We start from the raw sequence: 17,350 nt of genomic DNA, 5'->3' as shown, positions 1-17,350 counted from the left end.
TTTTAAGATAGAATCTTGCTCTGTTGCCAGGCTCCAGGCTGGAGTGCAATGGTGCAATCTCGGCTCACTGCAACCTCTCCCTCCCAGGTTAAAGCAGTTCTCCTGCCTCAGCCTCCCGAGTAGCTGGGACTGCAGGTGCCCACCACCACGCCCAGCTAATTTTTGTATTTTTAGTAGAGACGGGGTTTCACTGTGTTGGCCAAGATGGTCTCGATCTCTTGACCTCGTGATCTGCCTGCCTCAGCCTCCCAATGTGCTGGGATTACAGGCGTGAGCCACCACACCTGGCTTAGCCCAATTCTTGGCAAGAAATAGGTGTTAAGCAAATGGTCTCTGCTGTGATGGACAGCGTCCCCACAACACACACACAGGCACGTTCTGTCCTGCCTTCCTTCTAAAGGCTTACGCTGAGCATCTACTCTGTGCCAGGCCCTGCATCAGACATCAGCGACAAGGCAAGGAAATATACAGGTTGTCAGAGCCGGAAGAGGACTGAGAGATGATCTTGCCTAGCACCTTGCCTTTACAGATGAGGAAACTAAAGCACAGGGCATTTCCAAGATGGCACAGCAGAACTAGGACTCAGTCCAGGCTCCTGCTGCCCAGCTCCTTTCTTCTCCTGCCACACCTCATTGCCTCTCTGGTCTCCCCCATGTTCTCCCCAGTCCATTCTGGCCAGGAAGCAGGAGGTCCATCTTCCACCCATGCCTGGCCCATGCGGCAGCTCCAGGGGCATCAGCCTCCGTAGACCTGTATGTCTTAGCTGCTCAATGCTGCCAGACATTGAACCAAGGTCCCTGGAGGCCGGGAGCTTCCCTGCCTCTCTCATTCTTTCTCTCTCCCCTCCCTGGGCTCCCCTCTCCATGGGTCTGTGTCTCAGTAGCCCCATGGGGAAAACCTACCATGCTTGTTCTTTTTCTGGTCCTCCTCTAGCCCGGGCACACCAGGGATCCCCAGGAAGGTGTTGTGTGAGTTTCCGTACCACACCAGCAGCTCTTGGTCCGGCGGGATCATCTGCAGGGAAGGGGGCAAGAGGAGGTCAGGGAGGCGGCAGCTGGGAGGTGAGTCAGGGATCTCTGAACAACCGTTCACAGCCCGGAGATCTGGACCCAGTCTCAGCCCCCAGAAAGCCACACAGGCCCGTTTCCACTGAGCCGTCCTGGCAAGCTGTACAAACATGAAAGGCCCTGGGATGTCAAGCCGCCCCACTCCCCCTCCCTGCCCAGGCCGTCTCGCCATCTCTGTCCAAGCTCCAGCCACAGGAGAGCTTCCAAGCTGACAGCACCAGAATGGACACCTTGCAGCAAGCAGAAGTAATGGAAAATGGAAAACTAGAAAACTTTTCAATTCTTATGCAGGGGAACTAGAGTCGGCCAGCCCCCGGAGCTGCAGGGTTGAGCCAGATGTTTTCAAGGAGCGTGGGCTGTGGGGCGCCCTAGGGTACTTGGCTACACCCTGCGGGGATAATGTTCGGGAAACATCTCTTATCCAAAGCTCCCATCGGCAGCCCACGTCACAGGTACTTCCCGACCAAACACAGGGCTCTGAGTCTGCATGCATGTGGCAGACGCTAAAAAACAGCATTTGGATAGATGAATGGGAAACACTGGCGTGCACTGTTTTACACAGAGTCCTGTTCACCATGTCCTAGGTTGATGACAGAGAACCCCACAAATGGTGTTGGGGCTCTGCTGCTCTGGGAGAGGAACTGCCTCAGAATCATGGCAAAAGATGTTGGTCAGAGGGTTTTGTGGTGGCGATCCAGGGAGCCATAAGGGTCCTGCTCCTGAGGTGGCACTGATCATAAACACCACACACACTCCAGGACATTCGCTGCCAGGTCTCTCATGGAAGCCACTTACCCCTCCCAAGTGGGGAAGCACCAGGCCCTAGCCAGGCAGGGCATATGAGAGAGGGGACACCTGTCACTTTCCTGAGGCCTGGATCCCAGAAGTGCTGGCCTTGGCACCTGACCCTGGGGGCCACTATCTGATGTGCCTGGAAAAACCCAGACACTCCCAAGCAATAGCTTGTTTGTTTTCCTGGTGGTTCCTTTTTTAGTTGAAGCACAAAAGATCACATGGGATTCCATCTAGAGGTGTCTGAAACCCAGGCAGGTGCGGTGGGTCATGCCTATAATCCCAGCACTTTGGGAGCCTGAGGCGGGTGGATCACCTGAGGTTAGAGGGTTGGAGACCAGCCTGGCCAGCATGGTGAAACCCTGTCCCTACTAAAAATACAAAAAAACTAGCCAGGCATGGTGGCATGTGCCTGTAATCCCAGCTACTTGGGAGACTAAGGCAGGAGATTCGCTTGAATCCGGGATGTGGAGGTTGTTGCTGTGAGGCAAGATTGTGCCACTGCACTCCAGCCTGGGCAACACAGCGAGACTCTGTCTCAAAAAAAAAAAAAAAAAAAAAACAAATATAGAGTTGTCTTAAACCATGCCAGAGCAGGACCCCGCACGGGCTTCCGTGGTCGGAGAGAAGGCCCCCTCTGCTTCTGTCTGGTTCAGCCTGCAGAGCCAGCACTCAGAACTCTTGTTCACTGCATCTTCCTTCCTCGGTCAGAGCCTGGAAGACCCTCAGACCATCGCAGCAAGCTCTGCTCACCCCTAAAAAAGGGAGAAGTGGAGGTCGGGCGCAGTGGCTCATGCCTGTAATCCCAGCACTTTGGGAGGCCAAGGTGGGCAATTCCTTGAGGCCAGGAGTTTGAGACTAGCCTGGGCAACATAGCAATGCCCTGTCTCTACAAAAAAAAGAAAATAAAAGAAAAAAAATATTAGCCAGGCGTGGTGGCGTATGCCTATAGTCCCAGCTACTTGGGAGGCTGAGACAGAATTGCTTGATCCCAGGAGGCAGAGGTTGCAGGGAGCCGAGATTACACCATTACACTCCAGCCTGGGTGACAGAGCAAGATCTTGTCTCAAGAAAAAAAAAAAAAGGGAAGAGGGGGAGGGAGGTAGAAAGAAAAGGGGTGAGAATAGAGGGTAGGAGGGGGCCTAGGTGACGGTCATCCTCCTGAGACACCGCCTAGAATCACCACATGATTTCCACATCCTCCCATGGTTCACAGGGCATCATGGTGAGCCTCAGGGTCAGTAAGTGACAAGAAGCCAGCATGGAAACACCAAGTGCAGTCCCAGAAGCCACAGAAAGTTAAATGACGCCTCCAAGAAAGTGGACAGATAAGAATCTGCCACCACAGCGAGAGTCCTGGTGCCCTCTCTCCTCATTCAGAGTCATAGCCGCTGTCCAGGAGGCCAGCATCAGAGGTGGAGGCCTCAGCTGGAAAGGGGCAGAGAAGAAAGAGGTTCTGATTTGGGTGTTTTTTGTTGGTTTGTTTTTTACAGTTTTAAAAATTTTACTTTTTTTCCAGACCTCACTGGGATGGAAGGAAGAGGTTTTGTGAACCTCCCAGAAACGTAGATGATGGAACTGAAATATTTCACATAAATTAATTGTGAAGGAAGTGAGTCTGTCAGATGGTGCAGATAAGCCCTCTCTCACCAGGTCCCTGTGTGACCTTAGGCAAGTTATTTTGCTTTTCTGTGCTCCTCAAATGACAGGGTCAAGGAACATGGTCCCTGAGGTGCCCCCAACTCTAAGACTCTGGTTGTAAGTCACCTCCAACATTGTGCCAATCCTTGGCTTCAAGTCTTGGCTGAAACCAGACATGCTGATGTCATGGTTCTTTCAAAGCAATCAGCATTCTCCCCCAGACCATTGAACACGCCCTGCAGAGGGTTCCCGCCTAGTCTGGAGTCAGACATGTGGGGGTCCACCAGGGCTCCCCATCTGCTGAGCGAGTGACCTTGGGCAAGTTCCCTCACGTCACAGGGCCTGTTTCCTCACACTGCTATGGCCTCACTAAGTGGTTTTGGGGTGCAGCAGAGCCATATGCATAAAGCTCTTTGTGCAGTCTAGACATGGAAGCGCCAGCGATTATTTTCCTGGAGCTTGCCCACCTCTCAGAGAAGCTGGCAGTGGTTTCTGGCACATCCAAGTCCCTGCAGGAATGCTCACTGATCAAGCATCATGGCAGAGGCCACTGGAACTGTGGAAGCCCAAGGTGACCTGGGGTTCTGCCTTCAGTGTCCAGCAAGAGCACAGGCTGGGCCCGAATACTCCAATGACACCAGCCCCATGAAGGTGCTCCCACTTCCCAGCCCCATCTCCCTCAGAAGAGAAGCCAACTCCTCCAGCAAAGATGTGGGATGAGATGGGAGGCTCAGGGAGCCCCAGCTGAACTCCATCTCCAGGCTGCAGGTCTGGGGGTCATCAAATACCAAGCCAACACCAGCCTTTTAATTTTAATTAAAAATAACTATTATTAAATATCAAATAAATACAGTAACAGTAGGCAGGGCTCAGTGGCTCATGCCTGTAATCCCAGCATTTTTGGAGGACAAGGCAGGCGGATCACTTTAGGTCAGAAGTCTGAGACCAGCCTGGCCATCATGGTGAAACCCCATCTCTACTAAAAATACAAAAATTAGCCAGGCGTGGTGGCATGTGCCTGCAATCCCACCTGCTCAGGAAGCTGAGGCAAGAGAATCGCCTGAACCTGGAAGGCGGAGGTTGCAGTGAGCCAAGATTCAGCCACTGCACTCCAGTCTGGGTGACAGAGCAAGACTCCATCTTGGGAAAAAAAAAAAAAAAAAGAGTTATGCTAGGTGCAGTGGCTCACGTCTATAATCCTAGCACTTTGGAAGGCTGAGACAGGCGGATCACTTGAGGTCAGGAGTTCGAGACTAGCCTGGCCACCATGTGAAAACCTGTCTCTACTAAAAACACAAAATTAGCCAGGCATGGTGGTGCACACCTGTAATCCTGGCTACTCAGGAAGCTGAGGCAGGAGAATCGCTTGTACCCAGGAGGAGTAGGTTGCAGAAAGCCGAGATTGTGCCACTGCACTCCAGCCTGGGCAACAGAGCTAAACTCCATCTCAATGAATAAATAAATAAAATAAAATAAGAGCTCTGGGCGGGGGGCGGTGGCTCAAGCCTGTAATCCCAGCACTTTGGGAGGCCGAGGCGGGTGGATCACGAGGTCAAGAGATCAAGACCATCCTGGTCAACATGGTGAAACCCCGTCTCTACTAAAACTACAAAAAATTAGCTGGGCATGGTGGCACGTGCCTGTAGTCCCAGCTACTCAGGAGGCTGAGGCAGGAGAATTGCCTGAACCCGGGAGGCGGAGGTTGCGGTGAGCCGAGATCGCGCCATTGCACTCCAGCCTGGGTAACAAGAGCGAAATTCTGTCTCAAAAAAAAAAAAAAAAAAAAAAAAAAAAAAGAAAGCGCTCTGATGGGGACTATTGTATTATAAGTGTGAGTTATTTATTTACTAAGAATTTTTTTTTTTTGAGACAGGCTTGCTCTGTTGCCCAGGGTGGAGTGCAGTGGCGTGAGCTTGGCTCACGCAACCTCTGCCTCCAGGCTTCAAGTGGTTCTCCTGCCGAGTAGCTGGGACTACGGGTGCCCATCACCATGCCTGGCTAATTTATGTATTTTTTAGTAGAGACGGGGTTTCACCATCTTAACCAGGCTGGTTTCGAACTCCTGACCACATGATCCATCCACCTCAGCCTCCCACGATGCTGGGATTACAAGTGTGAATCGCCCGGCCTAGAATGCTTTTAATTACTAAAATTCATTTTACTCATGAATTTAAAAATTAAAACAGCGATGCAGACAAACGGACCAAATTGTATAAACATGTAACAGATATAAAATGAGAAGTCACTCTCTGCCACCCTGGATACCAGCCACTGCCACTGGTTTGCTGTGCATCTTTCCCCAGAAGGGTTCGCCATTTTGAGACTATTTTAAAATGCTGACTTAAGGTTCATGGAGAGTAGCATGATGCCATCTACATCATGCCTCTGACTTTTTAAAAAATAATGAGCACATATTCTATACACACACACACAAGTTATTTTTTAATAGCAAGAAAATCAATTAAAAAGAGCCTATAGGCCAGGCGTGGTGGCTAACGCCTATAACCTCAGAACTTTGAGAGGATGAGATGGGTGGATCACTTGAGGCCAGGGGTTCAAGACGAGCCTGGCCAACATGACAAAACCCTGTCTCTACTAAAAATACAAAAATTGGGCTGGGCATGGTGTCTCATGCCTATAATCTCAGCACTTTAGGAGCCCAAGGCAGGCAGATTACGAGGTCAGAAGTTCGAGGCCAGCTTGCCCAACATAGTGAAACCCCGTCTCTACTAAAAATACAAAAATGAGCCAGGTGTGGTGGCAGACACCTGTAATCCCAGCTACTTGGGAGGCTGAGGCAGGAGAATCGCTTGAACCTGGGAGGCGGAGATTGCAGTGAGCCGAGATGGTGCCATTGTACTCTAGCCTGGGTGACCAAGCAAGACGCTGTCTCAAAAAAAAAAAAAGAAAGAAAGAAAGAAAAAAAAAAATTAGCTGGCAGTGGTGGCGCATGCCTGTACACCCATCTATTCATGTGACTGAGGCACAAGAATCGCTTAATTGCTTGAACTCAGGAGGTGGAGGTTGTGGTGAGCTGAGTACTCCAGCCTGGGAGACAGAACAAAATTGTCTCCAAAAAAAAAAAGGAGCCTACTGGAATTGAGAATGACATATATTTCCAGCCAGCTAGAAGCTGGCAGCAGCAGGGAGACAGCCTCACCTGTCTCTCTCTGCCCAGGCCTCTGGTGTCTGCCTGCTCACAGGTACCCTCCTCCATCAACAAACTTCTACTATCAAGTCCAGGAAACCCTGGAACCCGCAGCTTTTTCCCTGGAACCCTGGGCCAGCTGTGCAGAGGCTCCCAGGGTCCCACCAGCTGACTGCCCCGATGCAAAGAACAGCCACCGTGGTCTGTAGGCCCCCTGGGCAGCAGTGACTCTTTACTGCTGAGACTCGGGCCTGGCCTGGCTGGCCAGGCTCTCTGCTGGGGCTCAGAGAAGCAGGATCAGCTGGTCTTTCACTTTTCTGGGGAGCAGGGATAGGCTTAGAACACAAAACAAACAAAGCAATTCCCAAAGGAACTGAGTTCTGTACCACAAAATCTACATCAGCAAAACTGGAATACCAGTGCCTGAGTCTTTTGTTGACAAATAGACATACCCTCTCAACGTGCTTCTCAACCATCCCTATCAGCCCAGAAGGCCTGTCCTGCCCCGCTTTCTGGATTTTGATTACAAATTGGAAATGACAGAATTTTTGGCTTGTTTTCCTGCTGTAAATTCATGTCCTCCCACTGAACACGCTCCCTGGAGACTGCAAATACCCTCCCCTTCTCCAGGGAGCCGCAGCCCCAATGTAAAAGGATCTCAACGTCATCTGGACAAACATCAATTTCCATTGTACCACAGATGTCCCGACACACCAATTAATAGAGTTCCAGCAAATAGATATTGGCCAGGGAGGCCACATGGCATGGTGGTTCAGCGCTCCGGCTCTGGGGTCAGATCAGCCTGGGTTTCAATCACAGCTCAACAACCTTCCGTAATCTCCCTGAACATTTTAATTTTACCATCATAAAAATGGGGATAGTATTAGAGAGCAGCACCCCAAGGGCTGAGCAGATTATATATATATATATATATATATTTTTTTTTTTTTTTTTTTGAGACGGAGTTTCGCTCTTGTTACCCAGGCTGGAGTGCAATGGCGCGACCTCGGCTCACCGCAACCTCCGCCTCCCGGGTTCAGGCAATTCTCCTGCCCCAGCTTCCTGAGTCGCTGGGATTACAGGCACGTGCCACCATGCCCAGCTAATTTTTTGTAGTTTTAGTAGAGACGGGGTTTCACCATGTTGACCAGGATGGTCTTGATCTCTTGACCTCGTGATCCACCCGCCTCGGCCTCCCACAGTGCTGGGATTACAGGTTGAGCCACCGCGCCCGGCCAGATTCTATTTTTTAAAAGTTGCTGCCCAGGTGCAGTGGCTCACACCTGTAATCCCAGCACTTTGGGAGGCTGAGGCGGGTGGATCACTTGAGGTCAGGAGTTCGAGACCAGCCTGGCCAACATGGTGAAATCTACTAAAAATACAAAAATTAGCCTAATGTGGAGCCTGTAATCCCAGCTACTTGGGAGGCAGGAGAATTGCTTGAACCTGGGAGGCAGAGGTTGTGGTGAGCCAAGATTGCACCACTACACCGCAGCCTGGACAACAGAGTAAGACTCTGTCTCAAAGAAAAAAAAGTTGCTAAGTCCCTTTTATTCCTTCATTTAGTGGCCACTTGCTATGTGCTAGGCACTTTCTAGAACTGTCATTTTGGGCACCTGAGGTTATAGTACATTCTGTGACTGGAGTAAGCCAGGAGGTTCCCCAGGGATCATGTCAGTGGATCCGGCCAGATGTACACCCTGCTGGGGACCCTCCGCTCACCGCCTGGGCTCTAAAGCCGCGTTGCCTTCGTCTCTGTTGAGAGGGCTGTTATTCTGTATTTATGGAAAGTTTTAGAGCAGCAACAGTATATTCTGCTTGTTGAATAAAGATGTTCCTTCCTATTTTTGGCAAGTAATGGGTTATTGTTATGAAATATGAATAGCGGTTCTGAGTGGCAGAAAGTTCAAGAAAACATCACCGTAGAGGTCATCGTCCTTGGTTAACTCACCACGTGCACAGAACAAAAGCCGACTGATTCCCGAGGCATCCCGGGACTGGCCTGGGGAGCAGCAGTGTCTTCTGGTCTAGCCCAGAAGGGCTGCGTGAGCGCTGGGCCTCAGCCTCATCTCCAGGATGGGATTTATCCGGTAAGTGGTATCTGACATTTTGATGAAATGGTTCCCAAAAAAATGTATCCAAATTTACTTTAAAAGTAAAATGTGTGGCATTTTGCTTTCTCGTCCTTCACGAAAACAGTGCCTTCTTAGAAGGGAAAGCACTGATAGCCAAATCAGTGGACCTGTCTGTATCACATATATGATATTGTGTGTGAGTGCGTCCTGATCCTCTTCTTTTTTTTTTTTTTTTTTTATTTTTGTTGTAGAGGGGGAGTCACACTTTGTCACTTAGACTGGAGTATAATGGTGCTGATCTTGGCTCACTACAACCTCCAACTCCCGGGTTCAAGCGATTCTCCTGCCTCAGCCTCCCAAGTAACTGGGATTACAAGCACCTGCCACCACGCTTGGTTAATTTTTGTATGTGTTTTTTTGTTTTTTTTTTGAGACAGAGTTTCGCTCTTGTTACCCAGGCTGGAGTGCAATGGCGCGATCTCGGCTCACCGCAACCTCCGCCTCCTGGGTTCAGACAATTCTCCTGCCTCAGCCTCCTGAATAGCTGGGATTACAGGCACGCGCCACCAGGCCCAGCTAATTTTTTGTATTTTTGGTAGAGACGGGGTTTCACCATGTTGACCAGGATGGTCTCGATCTCTTGACCTCGTGATCCACCCGCCTCGGCCTCCCAAAGTGCTGGGATTACAGGCTTGAGCCACCGCGCCGGCCTTAATTTTTGTATTTTTAGTAGAGACAGGATTTTACCATGTTGGCCAGGCTGGTCTCCAACTCTTGACCTCAGGCGATTTGTCTACCTCAGCCTCCCAAAGTGTCGGGATTACAGGCGTGAGCCACCGTCCCTGCCTGATCTTCTTTTTTCAATGTAAATTCCCGATCGAATGTAGATGACCATTTTTCCTAATCCTATAAACTCAGATGCTTCCCCAAAGATATTCTTCAGCTCCTTGCCCTTGGACTGAATTTCTAAATATCTATTCATCTTTCCTGAGTTTGTTTGGCTTCTAGCTGGTGTGACCTGCACGGCTAGATGAGACTCAGGCCCCCACGTCTGCCCCAGCCTGGAGCCCTCTTGCCAGAATGATGTAGGTCTGTCTCTTGTGTTCACAAGAGTGTGTGTGTGGGGGGGGTGGGGGGAGTGGGAGTCCTCCATTGCATCTGTACAAGGATGACTGGGAAGGAGGGTATGGGGGTGAAGATGTGTGTGAGAGGGTGGTGGGGTGGGGATCTGGGAGGGTGCATTCTGTTAGGTGTGGGGCTCAACTACACTGGAAATCAATTCTAGGATGTGGTGGTCCAGCCAGATGGTCACAGGAGGCCCCTCTGTCCTGGGCCTGGGCCACCTCCAGTCCTCTCTGCACCCTGCCCTACGGCCATCTTACCTCACTTGAAGCCCAATCCAGGAACCACTCACTGTTTCTTATCCTCCACCTCCTGCTCATCCAATCACCCCCCTCAGCCGGGACCCAGGCTAGGCCTCCTGCTGTCACCTCTGGGAGAGTCCCTGGGGCCTTGTTATTCAGGGACAACCAAAGGAACCCGTCCCAGAAGCTACTAGGCCCTGGCGCCCCCGGGGGTCTTAGAAAGAGCTTCAGGATCTGAGTCCCGGGGAGAAAATGGAACATGGACTAAAGGTCAGTCGTTCTCTGCTCCTCCAGAACACCCGAAAAACTCCACCAAGCCCCAGCCCCACCCCACAGGGAGCAGAGAAGTGTGATAGGAAGAGCCTGACCACATCCGCACAGCACTTGCCACCAGCCTGTTCCCACCAGCCGGCGGGTGGCTTTCCTCTACTCCTGGGCCAGATTTCCTGCCAAGGGACACTGTCCAGGGCGGGTCCCTGTGTGGGCCTGCCTGGCGACCAGTTCTCTGCTTGGTTTGCACCCTCAGCCCCTGCGCAGATACCTGGAGCTTTCCTGCCTCTGCCCAAGCACTGCCTGCCAGGAAGCCCTCCTCTTCCCATACTCCTCTGAACCTTCCTGGCTCAGCCTCACCCCCGCCACACCACCGGAAGTGATATTTACCTGTCTGTTATCTTTTTTTTTTTTTTTTTTTTTTGAGATGGAGTCTCACTGTGTCACCCAGGCTGGAGTACAGTGGCACCATCTCAGCTCACTGCAACCTCTGCCTCCTGTGTTCAAGCCACCTCTGTCCTGGGCCTGGGCCTGGGCCTCCAGAGTAGCTGAGATTATAGGCTCCTGCCACCACGCCCAGCTAATTTTTGTATTTTTAGTAGAGACGAAGTCTCACCATGTTGGCCAGGCTGGTCTTGAACTCCTAACCTCAGGAATTCACCCACCTCGGCCTCCCAAAGTGCTGAGGTTGCAAGCGTGAGCCACTGTGTCCAGCCTGTTATCTGGCCCTGTCTCCTCTGAGAAGGCTCAGGAAGCACAGCTATTAGTGCTAACAATCTCCCCAGATGTCCTGCCAAATTCCCAAGTCTGCTGCCACTAAGGGAGACCTGGTTTTCTGGCCTATAAACTGTAAATAATCACAAAATCCTCCTCTGGGGGTCCGTGGGGATTAAAGGCCATACTGCATATCTATTATCTGAAAGCCTGACACACAGGGAGCCATCGCTGAGACTGGACTCATGAGCCATAAGCCACTGGTGCCCATGCATGCAGAATGAGGGACCTCAGACAGCTAAACGGCGGCAGACACATACCCTGCCTCCCCAGCAATGCATTCCCTGGGCTGCCTCTCCCCATCTTGTTTCTCTGTATCTGTCTGACCCCTGAACCTTGGGACACCTTCAGCCAACCTCCAGGGACCTCACTATTGAGATGCTCATGACGTTCCCAATGGCATCAAGTTGAGAGTTCCATCCTTTCTGATCTGCAGCAGAAAGCTTCTCATGGAGGTCACACACCGGAGAGCAGGGCATCTGGAGACCACCTGTCTGCCGCAGCTGCACGGCCTGAGCAGGGCTGGCTAGGCCAGTGTCGGGTCCCTGCTGTCCGTTGTGGTTCCTGGATGCCACTGCCCTGCACACCTCCCCCCACCAGGTTCGCTGGTTGGTCCCTGCACAACGGTGCACACACACACCTCGATGGCCTTGTAGAAGATGCTGGTGCCGATCTGGACCACCTCCAGGTTCTGCTCCTGCTCGTTACGTGCACACTTGATGTAGGTCATCCAGCTCCGGTGGTCCTCCTGGCTGGCATCGATGAAGCAACGCACTGTGCCATCCTCATTGAACACCTGGGCACAGATGGATCAAGGATCAGGTAAGGCAGGGCTATGCCACGTGTACGATCTTCCAGGCACACACACACACACACACACACACACACACACACACACACACACTCTCACTCCATCCTCACAGCAGCCCCGGGAAGTGGATAAAGCTTCGTTTTCCAGCCGTGGCAAGGAAGGCTGGAGAGGTGCAGGGACTTGTCTGAGGCTAGCCATCTGGACGTGGCCCACAGGGGGTCAGTCCAGGGCACGATGGGCTGACCAAGAGACAAGCTCCTGTTGCCATGTCCTCCCTGCCCTCAGAAGAAAAGGGTCTCCAAGGTGTCACTCCCCAAAGTGGCCCTGAGCTCTTTCAGGGGATGCAGAGGTGCTCCCCACGGCACTGAGAACATCAGCCAGGGCCTCAGAGAGGGAGGGCACTGGAGCCCTGGGAGGGAGGACTGGCTCGCTGTGGCACTCTAGCTTGGTCTAAACCCCTTCACGGGAGCTTCCAAGGCCACTCAGAGGTCAAACTGCACCCCAACTTCCTGACCCAGCAACTGGAAAAGGTAGTTAGTGGCCCAGGCCTCCAGAGGAGGGAGAACATGAGGTCAGGAGAGGCCTCTGGGCCATTCCCCAGTTCTATCAAGTTTGGCTTCTTCAGGGTCTGCCAGGAGGGGGCTGGTTGGGAGGAACAGGTGAGGGAATGGGACTAGGAAGGGGGTGCACCAGTCTGGCCTCAGCAGGTTTCCCATCCTGCAAGGTTAGGAAGAAGTACAGTGGGGCCCTCCGTGGCACCCGTCATGGTGAGGGGTGGGGAGGCATAGGATGGAAGCCTCTTGGAGCTGAGGTTTCCCTCTGTAAAATGGGAATAGGAAGGCACGGGCTGCTGAGGTCATCCGTGACTCAGGCTGGGGACACAGAAGCTGACTCAATGGCAGCTCAGCTGCAGTCATTGTGAATGTCATTCTGCCTTCACAAGGCATTCTCCTTTCCAGCCCCACCTCACCTCCAGGCCAGGACTGGCCTTGAATGGCTTTCCTGGAGCTGCTTCCCACTGCTTCCCCAGGGAAAGAATGTAAGGGGCTGGGAGATCACCTGGAGGGAGGGTGGTGGGGACCCTGGATAAGCGACCTGGCTGCTCTGGGTCTCAGTACCCTAATCTGCCAAGTGGAGCCAACAACAGTCCTGCCCTTCCCGGGTGTCCTGGAGGAAGGAGGGTGGGATTTTCCCCTGCCTTCCGCGGCAAGGTGTTTGGGGAGCCTAGAGTCGGGGTGAGCTCCAGATTCGGGCGGCTTAGAGTCCCGGCTCAGGGGGTTGTCCAGGCCAGGAGTGCCTGCTGGCTGGCCGCCCGGGTCCCACCCTGGGCCAGAGCCCCCCCTGCACCCGCCCCTCGGCTCCAGCCCGCCTACCTCCCACATGAGGTTGTTGTTCTTGCAGATGTCCACATGCTCCGGGGCGATCACCCGGCCAGTGAAGGGGCCCATCTCGGTGCCCGCCTTGATCCACGTCTTGGAGAAGATGCCAAGACCCTCGCCAGGGATGGAGCTCTGCGCGATGATCACCTCTGCCGGCAGCACCAGGCTGGACAGCTTCTGCACCTCTGCGGCGGCGGCGGGGGCAGGAAAACCGGTCAGAGCCGGACGCAGCCAGGTCTGGCCCTTCCTTCCCAGCCCGGACCCAGGCTTCGGTCCTGCCCAGACCGGCCAACCCCAAGTCGGCCCCAAATCCAGAGAGATCACCCGGGTGTTGGGAGCAGTCGGATGCGCGGAGGCTCAAGGACCTCTCCTCTGTTTGCAACCCGGGGACCCTCTGTGCCCTGGAAATCGAGTGGTGCGTTGGGGATCATTTTAAGACGCGGGTTTTAGTCTCTCCACGAATCCTCAAAACATTCACACCTTCTTCCGTCCTCTGCCCCGGAAAAGTTTTTAAGAATTAGTGAGCCAACGGCAGTGAGTGGTTTTAGGCACGAGGAAACTGAGGCCAAGTCCCACAAGGAGGTGAAGGCCAACCCGAGGCTCTTTCGCCTAGTCGGGTTCCGGAAGCCCACTGTGCGTCCGGGCTCTGGGCACTGGCAGAGGAGCCCGGACGTGGTCAGCGCTGGGGACAGACCTCGGGCTGGAAGGCATTGGAGGTGCCAAAGAAACAGCAGTTGGCAGCAGCTGGCCAGGCTCTGCGCTCGCTGTGTGACCCCGGGCGCTCCGAGTCCCTCTCTTCTCCCAGGCCCTGGGGTGCCAGGGAGGGCAGTGCCCGGGCTCAGACAAACCCCGATGTCCTCTCTCTGGACTGGGAGGAGCCGCGGCGGCACTCAGCCCCCCGAGGGTTCCCCTCTCCGGCCTCTGCGGCCGGGCTGGGAGCTGTGAGGCGCACAGGGGCGGCCTCCATGTCCTACAAGGTTCCCCTCTAAGCTACCTGGGAAAATACCCGGCGAGCGGGCCGGCTGAAAGGGGGGGTTAAACGGTGTCCATTGCGGCGCGGCGGGCAATTTGTCACGCTGTTAAAGTGATCGCATTCACTCGGCTCCATTCGAAAGAAATTGCTAATTCTAAATTCATTAGCCCTGGAAGAATGCTGTAGCAGTAAATTGTAGCTCAATGCGGAGGGGACTTGTTTAAAAGGGGCCGAGGAATTCCCCTTACAAAAAGGGGGGATTAGATGGTTGACATAGCGTGAATGGAAGTGGAATTAGTCTTCACGGTAAATTAAGAGAGGAACAGAAATCGTAAAGGGGGAAAAGAGGGCGACGCACAGATAAGCCAGAGCCGGGGAAAGATATTGTTTGCAGGTTGATGAATGAGGAATAAGAACTTGAGACATCTTAAAGAAAAGAAACTTTTCTCGCTCTCTCTTTCTCTCCCTCGCTCTCCCCGCGGCTTTTTCTCCCCGCCTGCCCGCCCTCCGCCCCCTCCCCAGCCCCGGCTGCCTTTTAAAGTTCTTGGTTTAAGTGGGAACTTTCGCGGGTCAAGCCCAAGTTAACTAAATGAATTAAAAACCCCTTCTTTTTGAGTCAACTGCTATTACACGCCTAGTAAGGCTTTAAATGCCGGGAACCCGCCAGCTCTAGCGCGGGAGGGGAAGGGAGGGGCCGGCGGGGGCGACGGGGTCGCCGGGATCTGTCCTTGAGCCGTGTGGGCTGCGGAGCTGCTCTGCGACCCACCGCTGCTTGGCGGCTCGCGCCTTGCCTTGACCCACGCGGAAACAGAGGTGCACGGAGCGCCGGGAGGGCCCAAGTTGGCGCGAGCAGCAGTGAGGCCGGTTATCCCAACCGCGTCTCGCGCACCGCCAGGACCAGAATAAGGGTTGCCGGGAAGAGGGGTTGCGCCGGGCCCCGACGGCTGGACTCACCGCCCGAGAAGGACTGCGCGAGCACCTCGGCAGTGAAGGCCGTCTTGGGGCTGGCGTGGTGGCTCTTGTCCTCGAAGAGCTGCTCCCCAAGCACGTTGCGCCAGCGGCCGTACAGGAAGCTGTGCAGGATGTCGGAGGTGATGACCTCGGCAAGCGCCAGCCCCGGTGCTTTCAGCCCCGTCTTGAGCACCAGGGCCTCAGCCGGGAGCACGGAGCCCATCATGGGCGGCCCGGGGCTCCCCGGCGCCGGGGGACTGCCCGGCCAACGGGGGAGGTGGGCGGGCGAGAGGAGAGCCCAAGGAGCGAGAGGAGAGGGCTTCGAAGGAGAAGGAACAGGAGCAGGGGGAGGACGGGGAGGAGGAGGACACAGGAGGGAGCGGGAGGCGAGGGGGCGGCTGGTGGAAAGTGAACGAGGGGGAGACAGGCAGAGAGGAAGAGAGATGGGGGAATCTGCAGAGATGGCAGAGGCGGCGCTGAGGGTGGAGAGACGCGAGTGGAGGCGGAGGCGGGTGCGGGGGGTGCGGGGTGGGAGAGAGGCGGGTGGTTGCCGGAAAGCGGCAGCGAGGGGCTCTCAGACGCGCGCCAGTCTCTCGCACACCCGGCCGGGGCCGTCTTCCCCTTGGCAAAATCTCAGCGCCTTTATAGGAGCCGCAGTGACCCTCCTAATTGGTTATTAATGACCCCCTGACGTCGGAGGACAGACTTGTACCCGGCCGGGCTCGAGGAGCTTCGTCGCGAGAGCGCGAGGGGCGGAGGCGCGCGGACCGCTCCGAACAGTCCCCCTCCACTTCTCCCTCCCCTCCCTGGTCCTTCCTTCCCCCTCCTGTTTTTTCTTCTCTCCCCGTGGGAAGCGCGGGGCAGGGAGGGAGGCTCTGCGGGCTGTGAGGAGAGGAGGGGACCGAGCAGGGGAGGGGGACAGCGAGGCTTGCCAGGACTCCAGGGAGCGGGGTGGACCAGAGCGGACGCCTAGCTTCGGGGCCCGCGCTCCCTTCAGGCCTGAAGCATGCTCACCCGCCTGGCCCAGCCCCGGGGTGCACCTTTCCTCTGCTGCTCCCGCCGGCCGGTCCAGCCCTGCACGGCTCTCCCTCCCTGGCCAGGGCCGGCGTCCTCTTCCCTCCGCGGCCCTGCACTCCCCCGGCCGCCACAGTCGCCCCAAGCTCACGCGCAGCCCGGGTGGCCACGCGGATCCCCTGCGCAGACCGCGCTGCCGAAGCCGGCACTTCGCTTCAAACGGGCCGCGCCAACTCGCTGGCTGTGCGCAGCCGGGTGCTAAACTCCTCCGCGGGCTCAGGGGTCTGCCGAGGCGGGGCCACAGCCGTCGTCGGGGCTGGGGGTGGTCCCGGCCTGAGACAGCTTCGTGCGCAGCCAGGCTCCCGGCCCTTGCGGGGCCAGGTCGGAGTTCCAGATGGGCGGACCGGAATCGCACTGGCAGCCTGTCGCTGGGAAAAGAATTTCCTACGGGATATAGGGTGATTGAAAGGGGTCCCCAGACCCCTTTCTAGGTGGGAGCAGGCGTGCCTGAGAGCGAAGTCCCTCCGAAACTGCAGGCGGCTCCGGGAGAGGCCGTGGTGCGGGCTCGGCCTCCGGGCTCCTGGCTGAGCGGCAGCCTGGGGAAGCCCGCGGCGTTGCGGCGCCCCTTCCTTCTTGCCTCCCGGTTCTTCCTTTCTCCTCTGCCTCTCTCTTCTCTCCTTTCCTCCTGCACATCACCCCAAGAGTAGACTTGCTTTGCGGCGGTTTCGAGGCACCTCGGAGCCCAGCGGTTCCTTCTCTCGAAGCCGGGAGCTGGTGAGCCTGGCGGAAGGCCCCCGCTTCCTGCAGGCTTCGCGCACCCCAGGTCAGCCTCAAGCCTCAGACCCCAGACCCTGACACACCTGGTGAGAGGGCTCGGGACATCTCCCCACCTGCCGCACTTCTGCCTCCCCTCAAGAGGCTGCAATTTCAGATGCCGCTAACGGAGGTGCCTGGACCCTCGCGGCGTGGGTCAGGCTCACGGGGTAGTCTCCGCTGTACGGTGTGGACGCCTCAGACCTTTCCCGCACCGCGGGGGACTTGGGTGGAAGGGCAGAGAGCTGACCTCCCGTTAGCGAAACCCCGTCCAAACA

General features: G+C 55.1%; 1 protein-coding gene across 1 annotated transcript in view; it reads right to left on the bottom strand.

Annotated features, from left to right (window-relative positions):
- Nucleotides 1-15,471, bottom strand: part of PRDM12 (PR/SET domain 12) — a 17,657-nt gene extending 2,186 nt beyond the window's left edge. Inside the window, exons 1-4 of the mRNA XM_032257610.1 lie at nt 15,249-15,471; nt 13,316-13,506; nt 11,772-11,927; nt 903-1,014 (exon numbers count right to left, since the gene is read on the bottom strand). Of these exons, the coding sequence (XP_032113501.1) occupies nt 903-1,014; nt 11,772-11,927; nt 13,316-13,506; nt 15,249-15,471 (682 nt within the window). The remainder of the gene's footprint in view (nt 1-902; nt 1,015-11,771; nt 11,928-13,315; nt 13,507-15,248) is intronic.
- Nucleotides 15,472-17,350: the final 1,879 nt, after the last annotated feature.

Source organism: Sapajus apella, unplaced genomic scaffold (assembly GCF_009761245.1).
Source record: "Sapajus apella isolate SASKATOON/1434 unplaced genomic scaffold, GSC_monkey_1.0 scaffold97, whole genome shotgun sequence".
In the NCBI taxonomy this organism is placed as follows: Eukaryota; Metazoa; Chordata; class Mammalia; order Primates; family Cebidae; genus Sapajus; species Sapajus apella.
Note: the sequence above shows the minus strand (reverse complement) of the source record. Positions and strands in the feature narration are given on the sequence as shown.